The 15,423-nt window shown below is 40.1% G+C and overlaps 1 protein-coding gene across 2 annotated transcripts in view; it reads left to right on the forward strand.

Moving 5' to 3' along the window:
* Positions 1 to 8,263, forward strand: part of SETDB2 (SET domain bifurcated histone lysine methyltransferase 2) — a 92,273-nt gene extending 84,010 nt beyond the window's left edge. For both annotated transcript variants that reach the window (XM_057308788.1, XM_026493236.4), the window contains 7 exons: positions 1,039 to 1,082; positions 1,276 to 1,347; positions 3,026 to 3,081; positions 3,734 to 3,800; positions 4,419 to 4,550; positions 5,495 to 5,566; positions 7,450 to 8,263. In XM_057308788.1, the coding sequence (XP_057164771.1) occupies positions 1,039 to 1,082; positions 1,276 to 1,347; positions 3,026 to 3,081; positions 3,734 to 3,800; positions 4,419 to 4,550; positions 5,495 to 5,566; positions 7,450 to 7,631 (625 nt within the window). In that variant the 3' untranslated portion in view covers positions 7,632 to 8,263. The remainder of the gene's footprint in view (positions 1 to 1,038; positions 1,083 to 1,275; positions 1,348 to 3,025; positions 3,082 to 3,733; positions 3,801 to 4,418; positions 4,551 to 5,494; positions 5,567 to 7,449) is intronic.
* The last annotated feature ends 7,160 nt before the right edge of the window (positions 8,264 to 15,423 follow it).

Here is a 15,423-nt window from a genome sequence, read left to right on the forward strand (position 1 = left end):
ATGGGCTAAATCTCAGAGAACCTAGCACCTTTTGGAAGGACCAGAGAGGCCAGAACCCATTGAAGCACATGGCATGACGGGAGCAGGAGGGGGTTCGCATGAAACTGACTTGGCCTTGAGTTGGTAACTGTTGAAACTGAGTGATGAGTAGGGGCCCATGGGGCTCATCATCTCTCCTCCACTTTTAGATATGTTTGAAATTTTCCATAATAAAAAAAATGTTAAGTGCCTGGCGAACGAATGTGCTTAGATACTGGAATCCAAAGGGTGAGGAGATTAATTTTGCTTGGAGCAGGGGATGGGTTGCCAGGAAGACTGCATGTAAGAGGTGGAAATTGGTGTAAGACAGGAAGAATTCATACGTTCCCATAGGCAAGAGGGAGCCTGCCTCCCGAGGGTCAGCACCCTAAGGAAAGGAGACGTACCTGGGGGCTGAGAAGGATAGAGCCTGGGGAAGAAATGGGGCCTGTGCCCCTCCTCAAAATTTACTCATTCCATTTCTTCTTCATAGCCTGCAAGGCTGCTTCCTTCTCTTCCAGGGCATTGATCCGTTCTAGATTCATAGTTCAACTCTCAAGTCAGGGGGAGATAGCTGTTGAGTTAGAAAACTACTTTCCCAAAAATTCATGCATGCAATTTTGTGCTATTTATTGTTGAAAATCAGCAGAACTTGGTGTAGTCAGGTGAAAATTTGTCTTAGATGTTAGATCTTTAGATAGCTTTCTTTATACAGTAAAATCCCACTGACCACCATATGAGTTACTTACCATTGTTCAAAATGTTTCACACGCACGCCTTCAGAGAGCGTACCAGCTTGAGGGCTGAGAGCACAAAAGGCATCTGACAGAGCCTCCGTCCGCATTTGATGAGGGTCAGTAACTTACACAGGTTTGGACAGCATTTTTCTTTTACAAATATTTAGGGTAAAGCCATCATGAAAAATAGGTTAGTTCCTTTTTAAATCATAAGAAAATAGGTATAATATTTAAAAAGTGTAAGTAAAAATATTTAACAATTCTTTGAAATTGCATGTTTCAGAGTGTTTTGCAAACAACATGCTCCATTGAACAACGCTTATAATGGTAAGTCTCTAAAATTTAGCACTGTGGGTTTAAAGAAAGGTATACATTTAGGTAAGACATGGAATATCCTGATTACTAGCCTCACTGAATTAAATACAAATATTTGAGTTAAATTTTTACGTACTTATAAAATTGCCATTTTCTTTGTGCAGCGTGCATATAATAGGACTAACTTTTCTTCTTTTCAAACTAGACCTACTCCAAGGAAAGTCTCTGTCTGGTACCTTCCATCCTCACTACAATCAGAGGGCCAAACGAGGACGTGGTAAAAACCTTTTGACTTTTGTAACTGCTTCTCTTCTAAAAGAATATCAGCATTTCCAGTAGATAAAACTGAAAAATTGCTGCACATTCCCTAAAATGTCCTAAGAATGCATGATTAGCATTTCAGTTTTAATTAAGGAAAACTGGGCCCTGGCTAACTGGAGTTATGGGATGTACATTCACTCGTGAATGGCCTCTGTATTCGCCTGAATAGCAGTGTCTCACCAGCACTAAATCTGGAATGCTCACTGTGGACCAGACTTAGGACCTCTTTGGAAAAGGTTTAGTGCCACGTCGTGCCAGTTGCATTTTTTGGTGGTAAACAACAGTCTCTAAACAGTATTGCTACCCTTATTTTTCAGTCAATACCCTTTTATCAGGAATTATTATAAAAAATATAGCTATAATCAGTGTTTACTGATAGGGAAAGGTAACAATGTAGTTATTTTTTGGGGGAGGAAGCATGCACATGAGCTGGGGGAGGGGCAGAGGGAGAGAGAGAATCTCAAGCAGACTCCACACTTAGCATGAAGCCGGACAAGGGGCTTAATCTCTTGACTAGAGCCAAGAGTCAGACACTCCACTGAGCTACCCAAGCACCCCAATATTTTAAATTAAAAATTTTTTTACACAGACACAACACAGTTGTGAATCCTCTCCCCAGAAGAAACTATCAGTTTCATTTGGATTCTTCTAAAAATTTCCTATACAAACATACCTACTGCTGTATTTTGTTTTCATTCAGACATCCTTCCATATCTGTACAAATCAAATTTTTGAAAGACTGCATATTCCATTGTGTGTATTATTCAGTTGTATAGGTGAATTACAACTGAACTAGTCTCTGCATGATGGGCCCTGAGGTTATTTCCATTTTTTTTTTTTTTTTAAGATTTTATTTATTTGACAGAGATAGACACAGCCAGCGAGAGAGGGAACACAAGCAGGGGGAGTTGGAGAGGAAGAAGCAGGCTCATAGCAGAGGAGCCTGATGTGGGGCTCGATCCCATAACGCCGGGATCACACCCTGAGCCGAAGGCAGACGCTTAACCGCTGTGCCACCCAGGCGCCCCCCCCATTTTTTTTTCTATCACATTAAATAGTGTAGTTAACATTTTTCCCCATTCATCTTTGTACCTTTATGCAACTGTACCATTTGGAAAACTTCGTGTAGATAACTGGGTCAAAAAGTATGAACAATGAAACTGGTACCAACTGGCTAATTCTCTTCCAAAGAGGCTGCACCAGCAGTACACAATTACCCCAGTCCTTGCAAACAAACATTATGTAAACACCTTCATCTGCGTCAGTCTGATGGGTGGAAAATTCATTATTTTGCATATCTTATGAGTAAAATTGAGTGTATTCCCCTTTTGATCTGTGTATCTGTTTTCCTGTGACCCAGTCTGTTTTTCTATTTAATGAACTCTTCTTAGAGGGTTCCCCATTTGCCTATTTTTCTACTCATCTTTTTTATATTGATTTATAAGATTTTTATATTTTGAAAATTTGTGCTTTATCATATGTGTTGCAAACATTTAGTGTAAGTTTGCTGTATCTTTTGACTTTTTAATAACTTTTAGTATGTAAGAGTTTTCTATTTTATGTAGGCAAGCATCAGTCTTTTCCTTTATGGATTCTGGTTTCTACATGATTTGTATTTTCAACTTATTTTTCAGGAGTGAAAAGAAAAAGAGGAAGGAAGAAACGTCTCTCAACAGACATTCATGTACAGGTAATCTGACTTCATTTTATTATAGCTTTCAGTTTCTTCACACAGTTTCTTCCTAATTTTAACCAAATATCTGGTGAAATGGTAACAGAACCATGATGAGATGACTATAAAAGCTGGATGTGTTGGGTATCCCAGCACATGACTTTCAGGAGGTGATAGTCCCATGGCTCCTATAACACATGTCCTGTACCACATCAGTGAAAGTATCTGAGCCCACAGTGTGCTTATGGTCTTAAAATGGGCAGAGGTGCAGTAAAGCATCCTTACCTAACCAAGTATTTCTTAGCTGCATGACCCACACTTGACCTCATTTGTGACTTTCGTCATTTTCTGTATTACTATTATGTGCAAAGTGTATGAAGCATTTTGGGGATTTGAAACCATTTTCCATACATTCACTCATATGAGCTAAATTAATATGAGCCAGCAACCTTCACCTCTTGCTGTTTATACAAGAGGAGCTTGCAATACCTCTGGATGTTTTGTTATACAAAAATAATTCGATGTTTACATGTGAACTACTGATGAATATGGGGCATGATTTTCACCACAGGCATATCATCGAATTGTATGCAACTAAGGACTGGTTTTCATTTTACACATTAAATGTCGATGGTGAATCAATGTAATCTTGATTTTTCTCTCCCTCTAGCCACCTGAAATGTTGACATTAGATAGATTCGTAACACAAATGAAGGAAGAGGATGGCAGACACACAGGTTTGCTATAAATTTTGTATCAAATATGACCTACAGTACTTATAAAAATAACCCATTTATTTCAAAGTTGGTCTCCCACTTTATTCTTCTAGACTTAATGATAAAAGGTTTTTATTCTTACAATAACTATCCACTGTATCATAGTCCCAGCTCAAAGGTGGGGATGGTCTATTGTTCTTTGGTATTAAGAAAGAAAGGATACACTTCCTGGTCTAGAAGCCAGGGTTACCTGAGCTCAGAATCCAGTCCCATGCTACTACCTCTTGTACTGTGACCCCGGAAGCCGTCACTGTAGCTGTCAGGGAAACAGACATTCCATAGTAACACACAGTAACTGTGACAGAAAAAATGATGGGAGCTATTATCTCAGAGATTTGAAGCTAAATTTTAGAAAATTCTCTTGATTCAGATAGTCTAAGCAGAAAAGTTTTTATTTTCACTTTTTGTAACATTGTTTCAGTGAGGAAAACACGAGGTATGATGAAATTACAATTAAAAGACAGAGGTGCTGTATTTATTATCCTGCTGACTGCGCTCACCCACCTCTACGCAAGGTCTGAAGAAATGACCGTAAAGGGACATGAGAGCTGCCCTAAGATTTGTGTTTCTTGTTCTTAGATGCAACTGTGAAGATTGATTTTCTTAGGAAATGTAAGGAAGCGGGGCTTCTTAATGATTTATTTGAAGAAATTTTAGACAAACTTCATTTGATTCAGGAAAGACTCATGGGTGACACCGCTTCTGATTCAGGTACCGAAACATTTCTACATGTAGGGACTTCACGCAAACCTACTTGTAAAACAAAGCAAAAGTACACATTTTCTTTCTATGCAATGTCTTTTCCAGATCTCTAGTCTTTTATGCATCAACAGGATGTGGGATATTCACAAACTCATTAATTCAGTGAAAAGCAGCCTGGTGCCCTGCAAGCTGTGATGGGTGTTGCAGACGCGGGTAGCTGAGTGTCCGCTCAGAACCACAGGCAGTCACACATCTGCCCCCTCACCGCTTGTTGCTAACATCGGAGAATGGCATCATGTTACAGTTTTGATTTGACTCAAATTCTGTTCCTTATGTCTTTTTTGATAATGTCAACTCAAAGTTTATAGAAGAAAAAATGTTTTGTTTGATGTTTCCCTTAGTTAATGTGACCCTGCATAAAGAGCTCTTAGAGTTCCATTTGTATATGGAGCCACTTAGCCTTCTTCGACCCTACACCGGGAGCTTAAAAACTTGATGATAAAGCAGTCTACAAGGAAAAGCTTGACAGTTTATATTGTAGGCACCAATATCAAGTAGGTGATTATTTGAAAGAGATTATTTTCTATAGGACAAAATCAAAAAGTGAAATTAAAAGCAAACTTCCAAAAAATTCATTCATTACATTCTTCCATTCATTTCCTCTTTACTTTAAGTACTTCTCAAACTTGAACATGCCCCTTAGAATCCCTGGAGGGCTTGTTAAAACACATCAGCAGGCCTCAGCCCTGGAGCTTCTGATTGGTAGAGGTGCCAGGCATCTGCATTCCCCCCGCCCAGTCCCCCGGGGACACTGCTGCTCCCGCAGACTGATACGGAAGTTGCACAGTGCTGGACTGTTCTGTGTACTTCTCCTTATTTGGGGTTAGTGTGTAAGGGGTTTCTGCCTATATCAATTATTTAAGTTAAAACTGAAAATGTTTTTCTCCCTACAGACTATGAAGAAATCGGGACTTCACTTTTTGACTGTAAATTGTTTGAAGACACATTTGTAAATTTTCAAGCAGGTATGAGTTATAACCGAGCAGCATAGTTTACAAATATTTATATATACTGAAGTAATATAATACTATTCAGGTGATAATCATTCTAAAAGAATGTACATCATCTTACTAAATGAAAAAGTCCACCATAAAGCAATACGAGCCCCCCCCACCCCACAATGCACCTGTATGGGAACAGTCGTTATCTGTAGGTGGCTGGACAGATTGTCCACATTTTCTACATATACACAAGACCTTAGTAATCAGAAAAAACTCGATTTTTTGTTTCTACTCTGGTTGCAAAATGGGAGGTTCGGGACTCAGCAGGAGCTGGGCTGTGGCAAGGCCATGACCACACTGCTGCTTGACTCCCTCTCACTTGATTTGATGTGTACAAATTTTAATTCTCCGAATATTAATCCTCAATCTAACCGGGGGAAGGAGGGTTGCAGTTCATTGATTCTAAAGACGAGCAAGAAAAAAAAAGACATTTTTGAAAAAGAAGCAAGCCTGGTGGGGGCAGAGACTTAGATGGTTGCTATTTTATAGAAAGATTTTGTTGAATCATTATATTGTACACCTGAAACTAATCTGACACTCACTGTATGTTAATAATACCTCAACCCTTTAGTGAGTAGGTCCTCCCACCATTAAGATGCTTTCGAAACCGGCTAAATTTCCACTTACAGGTGAGTCTGATCTGACTTCTGGACAGGCTGTGCACTGCACATCCCAGCCCGAGTGGGACACAGAACTGGGCGTGAACAGCTCCCCCTAAGCTGCACAACCGCAGTGTCCTCTCCATTCAGATTTTGTATTACATTCATTCTCGGACTGCTCACTGCTAGTGCGAGCATCCACATACTTTTTAACAGAATCCTTTAAAATCTTCTAAAAAGCCTTATTAGGGGACTTTGATCTGTGTTACTTTCATATAAAAGTCACATTTCCACTACGTGCACGGGTTAGTTGGGAGGATATACATTACAGTGTAGTACTTGGGGGATGTGGGGGCACCAAGAGGAGACACTATTTGGAATTGCATTAGAACCAACTTAAAAGGCCTAACTTGACATCCCTACTGAGACAGACTCTCTTACTTAATTTAATGTTGCTCAGTTCTAATGTTCCAGAAAGTTAACTACAGGTATTCTAGAGAAAGATTGTATGTGTGTGTTTTTAAATTCTTCAACTTTTAAGTTTCAAAAAATGACATTGTCACTGAGCAATACTGTTATTTATAAAGCCTTATTAATCTTCCTAAGTTTCCACATTAAAGGCCTTCCTATTTCTAAATAAAACCAAAAGCTTTTATGTAACATTAAAAATTGGATGCATTTTTATGAAAGATTTGCCCTTATCCTTGATATTCTAAGCACAAGCTCTCCCCACTTATTATCTCTCAACAAAGGGGTACAGTGTAGCATGAAGGCTATACAGTCCCTACTTCTGACTTCTCAAAGATACACAAAAGGGACTAAAGATGTACTGACCAGCTTTATGTGATAAAAACTAGAATTCTATCCTGAATTAGAAGAGGAAGCAAAGACATAAAAGAATCATTTCCTGCTCACAAGGCCCTAGATTCTTCTGGCTCACAGAAGTGTGTATTATGCACTTCCAAGTGAAAGAGGCTAGAAATAGTATATTGTTGGGGTGCCTGGGTGGCGCAGTCGTTAAGCGTCTGCCTTCGGCTCAGGGCGTGTCCCGGCGTTCTGGGATCGAGCCCCACGTCAGGCTCCTCCGCTGGGAGCCTACTTCTTCCTCTCCCACTCCCCCTGCTTGTGTTCCCTCTCTTGCTGGCTGTCTCTATCTCTGTCAAATAAATAAATAAAATCATTAAAAAAAAGAAATAGTACATTGTTTATAAAACTACTAACCTGAAATTTCATTTCTTTTTATCATAGCAATACAGAAAAAAATCCATCAATATGAAGAAAGGCAGCAGCAACTGAAGGAAGAGATTGAGGTACTTCAGGACCTAAACCAAACCATGTACTCTCTTCAAGAAGATAGAGACGTGAGGTCAAGTTCTACTTCAGTGTCTTCTGTGTCTTCTAAGGATTACCATTTCCTAAACCAGGAATGAGGCTCAGGTGCAAGCAGGCTGCACACTGAAGACCTGACCTGTGGAAGCCAACATCTTTAGAACTAGGCCTCTCATGTCTCTCTGGACCTCAAACTTCAGTCCTCATCAACTCTTACCTGTTCTTGCCGATCCACCTTTCATTTGATCCTGCCTCCCTCTTATTCTCATCTCACTTCTGCTCTCCAATAAAATGTTTCTCAGATTCTACTTGAGTAAACTGGATCATACCTCCCATCTCTCCCACGCTCTGCACTGAAAATCCGCTGGCAGCTTCGTCCTGGTGCATTGCCTCCCACCCTTCCCTCACTCCAGGGATCTACGTTGATTCTAATAACACACAAGGTGCTCCTGGAAGTCAGTGCTCCCCAGGGCCTCTGCACATCTTGCTGTGAAGCCGTAACTCCTCTTTTACCTTTCTCTGTCTGTTCCTCCTGCAGATCTCATTATACCAGGTCTACCACCCATTCCATCGGAGTACTTTTCCTTCCCCTCACTTCCCAGTGTAATGCACTGCATCTTCCGTCACACCGGTAGGGTATAAGCTGAGGGCAAGACCTCACTCTTCCTGTGTTTTGCTCCCAGCACGTTCCCAGCACCCAGCATGCTCAATAAATGTTGAATAAATGCATAAAGTGTTCTTATTGAGACTCGTTCCAGCTCATCATTACAGATATAATAAATTTGAATATTTCTACTCCACTTGTACCAAATTTACCGGTTATCACAAAATCTGGTTTTTAAATTTCTTTTCAGCCGCTGTCACTACATGGGCATACATCTGCTTCAAAATAAACATTTAAATTTTAAAACAACTTGTTGAATAAGAACATCAGTGGAAATATGCAAGAACGAAAAACCAGGGGCGCTAGGGTGGCTCAGCTGGTTAAGCGGCTGACTCCTGGTTTCAGCTCAGGTCACGATCTCAGGGTTGTGAGATGGAGCCCCACGTCAGGCTCTGCTTGTCCCTCTCCCCGCTCGTTTTCTAAAATAAAATGTTAAAAACAGATTTGTCTCAACAGTACACAATCTGGATTTTTATGCACCATCACGTGTGATCCCTGAAAACCTCACATTCACATTTCTGATTTTTTACCACAGTACCCGGAGATTCGCAATAATGCTACATTTCAAAGCAAGTTTCATCCAAGTCCCCAGCACGGTGTCTGGCACGTAATAGTACTCAGAAACTACCCACTGAAGGAATATGGGATCGGTGAAAAAGAACATGCCCATTCCTGTTTTAATGGCAACCCTAGCTGAAATTATCATTACCCGAGGGACAAAATCTCAATCTAGTGGTTTTCAAATTCAGCTGCATATCAGAATCACCTGGGCATTTAAGAAACTACAGGATGGAGTCCAGGACGATGGTGGGGTAGAAAATGTCCCAAACTCGCCCTCCTCCCCTGTGGTAAGGCAACAACTACACATACTACAACTCACTCTGCAAAGCCCCTGAGGACTGGCAGAACAGGCCTTGCACAGCTAGACCTGGAGCGGCAGCCACATGAGGAGGGGTACAGACACAATCGGGAAGTAAACCCCAGGTGTGACACCCCACAAATGTTAGGGACATCGCGGGCACAAAGGAGTGAGGGTGTCAGGCCCTACGCTGGGCACCCCTGGCCCTGGGGATCCACATTGTGAAGGCTGGTTCCTAAAACATCTGGTTTTGAAAATCAGCAAGGCCTCCTTCTGGGAGCTTCATAAACCAGTGGGGCTGAACTCAGGGAGAGCGAGGGAGCTACTGGAAACGGAGTCTTGGCCCTTGAATAGCCAGCATGCTCAACAACAGCCCAAGACACAGCACAGACGCAGGAGTCTGAAAGGCACCTGGCATACAGGGAAAGATTCACTGACTAACTTGAGGATGTATGCCAGAGGGGCAGAGATCTGCAGACTTCTTTTGTTCTCTGGGAACAAAAGTGCTGGCTGATGCAATTTTTCTTGCCCCCCACCCTAGAGAACCAGAGGCTTTTGAGCCAGTTCTGACACTCTCCATCTACCCTGCAGCACCATGTGCCCTGTCCCTGCCCTCCCCTGAAGAACCAGCCCATGCAACGCACCTGCCCACAGGCACCAGCACTGCCACACCCAGTAGTGTGTTCACTTACAAACTAGTAAGGAGGTTAAATTACACATACAAAAATTAGCCAAGGGATACACAAAATAAAAACATGTAAAATATGACATATATAAAACGTGGAGGAGGAAATAAAAACAATGTGCTTTTACAATGTGTTCGAACTTAACTGACGATCAACTCAATATAGACTGCTATACACACAGGATGTTACATATGAACCCCACAGTAACCACACACAAACCAAAAACCTATGATAAATACACAAAAAGTAAAGAGACATGAATCCAAGCATGACACTAAAGAAAGCCATCAAACCACAAGGGAAAAGAGCAAGAGAAGAAGAAAACAGAACTACAAAAACTAGAAAACAACAAAATGGCAGTGAGTGCATACCTGTCAATAATTACTTTAAATGTAAATGCACTAAACACTCCAATCAAAAGAGAATGACTGAATGGATAAAAAAACAGGACCCATCTATATGCTGCCTACAGAAGACTCACTTCAGACCTAAAGACACAGAGGGTAAAGGGACAGAAAAATAACACGTTGCAAATGAAACTGGAAAAAAAAAAAAAAAAGCTAGGGTAGGTATACTCACGTCAGATAAAACAGACTTTAAAACAAAGACTGTAACAAGAGACCAAAAAAGGTCATTACATAAGGATAAAGGGATGACTTCTTTAAGAGGATATAACAAGTATTTATGTAACTAACATAAGAGTACTTAAACATATAAGGCAAATATTAACAGACATAAAGGGAGAAGTTGATAGTAATACAATAACAGTAGGGGGCTTTAACACCTCACTTATATCAATGGATCACTGAGACAGAAAATCAGTAAGGAATCCATGGCTTTGAGTGATACATGAAACCAGATGGACTTAACAGAGATATATAGTGCATTCCAGGTCAAACCACAGAATATACATTCAAGATCACGTAATAGGCCACAAAACAAGTCTTCATAAATTTAAGAAGACTGAAATTATATCAACTGTCTTATCCAACCATATGAAACTAGAAATCAATTACAAGAAAAGTGGAAGAAACACAAACATGGCTAAATAACATTTTACTAAACAACCAATGTGTGAACAAAAAATCAAAGAGAAAAAATACCTGGAGACAAATGAAAATGGAAACACGACAATTCAGAATCTTTGGGACACAGAAAAAGAAGTTCTAAGAAAGACGTTTATAGCGATACAGGCCTACCTCAAGAAACAAGAAAAATCTCAATTTACTTCTACATCTAATGAAGCCAGAAAAAGAAGAACAAAGTCCAAACTTAGCAAAAAAAAAAGAAAATAATAAAGAAAGAACAGGGGCGCCTGGGTGGCTCAGTCGGTTAAGTGTCTGCCTTCGGCTTGGGTCATGATCCCAGGGTCCTCGGATCGAGCCCCATATTGGGCTCCCTGCTCCCCGCTGAGCAGGAGCCTGCTTCTCCCTCTCTGCCCCACCTCCCCGCTTGTTCTCTCTCTCTCTTTCAAATAAATAAAATCTTTAAGAAAAATAAAAAAAAAAGGAAAATAAAGATCAGAGCAAAAATAAATAGAGACAAAAAAAAGCGCCCACATCAGAAAAGATTGACGAGACTAAGAGCTCGTTCTTTGAAAAAGCAAACAAAACTGATAAACCTTTAGCTAGACTCATCAAGAAAAAAAGACTCAAAATCATAAATGACAGAGGACAAGTTACAAATGGTAAATACAAAAAAAATGAGATTACTACAAAAAATTATATGCCAACTTACACAAACTAGAAGAAATGAATAAATTCCTAGAAATATAAAATCTTCCCAGACTGAATGAGGAAGAAATAGAAAATCCGAACAGGCCAATTAATAGTAATGAAACTGAATCTGTAAATCAACAAATTACCAAAAAACAAAAGTTCAGGACCAAGCTGATTCACAGGTAGATTCTACCAAACATTTAAAAAAGAGATAACAACTATCTTTAAACTATTAAAAAAAAAATAGAGGAAGGAACGTTTCCAAACTCATTTTATGAGGCTAGCATTACCCTAACACCAAAATTAGACAAGAATGCCACAAGAAAAGTACAAGCCAGTAGATAAATGTAGATGCAAATAAAATATTAGCAAACCAAATTAAAAAATACATTAAAAGGATCATTTACCACAATCAGTGGGATTTATTCCAGGGGCACAAGGATGGTTCAATTTATGCAAATTAATCAGCATTATACACATTAACAAAATGAAGGATAAAAGTCACATGATCATTTCAACAGATGCAGAAACAGCATCTGACAAAATTCAATATCCATTCATGATCAACATTCTTAACAAAGTGGGTACAGAGGTAACATACCTCAACATTATAAAGGTCCTCTATGACAAACCCACTGCTAACATCCTACTCTGGTGAAACACTGAACGCTTTTTCCCTAAGATCGGGAACAAGACAAGGATGTCCACTCTGACAACCATTATTCAACACAGTACTAGAAGTCCTCGCCATAGCAATCAGATTTTTAAAAAATTTTAAAAAGTCTACATTGGTGAGGAGGAAGTAAAACTGTCACCATTTGCAGATGACACGGCACTAGATCGATGGAATGGAATCGACAGCCCAGAAATAAACCCATGCTTACACAGTCAATCTACAACAAAGGAGGCAAAAATATACAATGGGGGAAAGACAGTCTTTTCAATAAATGGTGCTGGGAAACCCCCACATACCAAGAATGAAACTGGACCACTTTCTCACAACACACATAAAAATAAACTCAAAATGGATTAAAGACCTAAATGTGAAATCAGGAACCATAAAACTAGAAGAGAACATAGGCAGTAATCTCTGGGACATGATTTTTCTGGCTGTGTCTCCTCAGGCAAGGGAAACAAAAGCAAAAATAAACTAATGGGACTATATTAAACTAAGAAGCTTTTACACTGCAAAGGAAATCATCAGCAAAATGAAACGTCAGCCTACTGAATGGAAGAAGATATTTGCAAATGACATCTCTGATAAGGGGTTAATATCCAAATTAACACCAAAAAGACAAATAATCTGATGAAAAAATGGGCAGAGGACCTGCATAGACACTTTTCCAAAGAAGACATCCAGATGGCTAACAGACCCATGAAAAGACACTCAACATCACTCAGCATCAGGGAAACGCAAATCAAAACCACAATGAGGTATCACCTCACACCTGTCAGATGGCTAGTATCCAAAAGACAAGAAACAGCAAGTGCTGGCGAGGAGGTGGGGGGAAAAGGAACCCTCATGTACTGTCGGTGGGAATGTCAACGGGCACAGTCACTGTGGAAAATAGTATGGGGTCCCTCCAACAACTAAAAATAAAAGTACCAAAGGATCCAGTAATTCCACTACTGGGTATTTACCCAAGGAAAACTAAAACACTAATTTCAAAAGATGTATTCACCCCTATGCTTATTGCAGCATTATTTACAACAGCTGAGCTATGAAGATAACCAAGGTATCCACCGGTAGGTGAATGGGTAAAGAAGACATAATACATTCATGCACGTGTGAGCGGGTATGTACGTACGTGTACACACACACACACACACACACACACACACACACTGGAATATTAGCCATAAAATGGAATGAAATCTTGTCATTTGCATAACATGGATGGACCTAGAGGGTATTATGCTAGTGGAATAAGTCAGAAAAAGACAAATACCTTATGATTTCACTTATATTTGGAGTCTAAAAAACAAAAATGAACGAACAACAACAACAGAAAAGAGAAACTACTCACGGAGCACAAATTAGTGGTTGCCAAGGGGAGGAGGGTGGGAGACAGGCAACACAGGTGATGAGGAGTAAGAGGTATAAACTTCCAGTTGTAAGTTATGGGGATGAAGAGTACAGCACAGGGAATACAGTCAATAGTACTGTAATAACTGTGTGATAATAGATGGTAACTACACTTATCATCGTGAGCATTTCATAATGCACTAAATCGTCAGACTGCCTGTTGAAAACCTGATTTATGTCAACTATACTTCAATTAAAAAAAAAAAACACTGACCTGTACACTTAAAAATGGTTAAAATGGTAAATGTATGTATGTTTTACCACAATAAAGAATTTTAGAAGTAAAAAAACCCCCAAAACTCCAGAAGCCAAGAGTCCATTCCAGATGCACTCCATGTTCTCCTGGTCTAGCTGATTATTGTAACTTCAACCTCCTCCCCTGATAGTACATCTTAGAGCAAAGCTGATCTAAGCTTTCATGTCACTTAAAAGAAAACCTGTGTCCCTCACTTGACAAATTTAGTCTGTCATTCCTACCGGGGTAGGTAACTTGGCACCATGGAGCAACATGTGTTTGACGGTCATAAAGCAGGCAAATATTAATACACGGGACACAAATAAGTCAAAAAATGGGCAGAAGATATGAAGACACTTTTCCAATGATGACATACAAATGGCTAACAGACACATGAAAAAATGTTCAAAATCATCAGCCATCAGGGAAATTCAAATCAAAACCACATTAAGATACTACCTTATGCCAGTTAGAATGGCAAAAATGGACAAGGCAGGAAACAACAAATGTTGGAGAGGATGTGGAGAAAGGGGATCCCTCCTACATTGTTGGTGGGAATGCAAGTTGGTACAGCCACTCTGGAAAACAGTGTGGAGGTCCCTTAAAAAGTTAAAAATGGAGCTACCCTATGATCCAGCCATTGCACTACTGGGTATTTACCCCAAAGATACAGACATAGTGAAGAGAAGGGCCATATGCACCCCAATGTTCATAGCAGCAATGTCCACAATAGCTAAATCGTGGAAGGAGCCGAGATGCCCTTCAACAGATGACTGGATTAAGAAGCTGTGGTCCATATATACAATGGAATATTACTCAGCTATCAGAAAGAACGATTTCTCAACATTTGCTGCAACATGGACGGGACTGGAGGAGATAATGCTAAGTGAAATAAGTCAAGCAGAGAAAGACAATTATCATATGGTTTCACTCATCTATGGAACATAGAACTAGGATGATCGGTAGGAGAAGAAAGGGAAGAATGAAGGGGGGGTAAACAGAAGGGGGAATGAAGCATGAGAGACTATGGACTATGAGAAACAAACTGAGGGCTTCAGAGGGGAGGGGGGTGGGGGAATGGGATAGACCGGTGATGGGTAGTAAGGAGGGCACGTATTGCATGGAGCACTGGGTGTTATACACAAACAATGAATCATCGAACTTTACATCAAAAACTAGGGATGTACTGTATGGTGACTAACATAATAAAAATTATTATAAATAAAGTAGGCAAATATTAGGCAAACTATTGAAACAGATGCAGGTTTGTACTTGCTATGTCACTTCCTACTGAAAAACTTCCACCACGTTATTTTATCTACCTGCCTACCTTGTGCGCACTGAAAAAATATGTGAAGCACAGGGCACAATGTCTGGCACCATGGGAAATAAATGTTTACACACACACACACACACACACACACACACCCCTACCTCTCTTTGCCCACACTTCCTTCTAATGGGCCCTGGTTTATGTTCTCCATTCTAACCAAACTAGTTTATAAGTTCTGGAAGGCTCATCAGCCCCCACCTCTAAGCTTTTGCCTGTGCCACTTACCCGCTATTCTGGAATGAGCGAGAAGGACGCTTTATCTTTCCTTACCCTCCACAAACACTACCTTTGGAGCACCTGCTTTTCATATTA

Source organism: Ursus arctos, unplaced genomic scaffold, assembly GCF_023065955.2.
Source record: "Ursus arctos isolate Adak ecotype North America unplaced genomic scaffold, UrsArc2.0 scaffold_10, whole genome shotgun sequence".
NCBI classification, from domain to species: Eukaryota; Metazoa; Chordata; class Mammalia; order Carnivora; family Ursidae; genus Ursus; species Ursus arctos.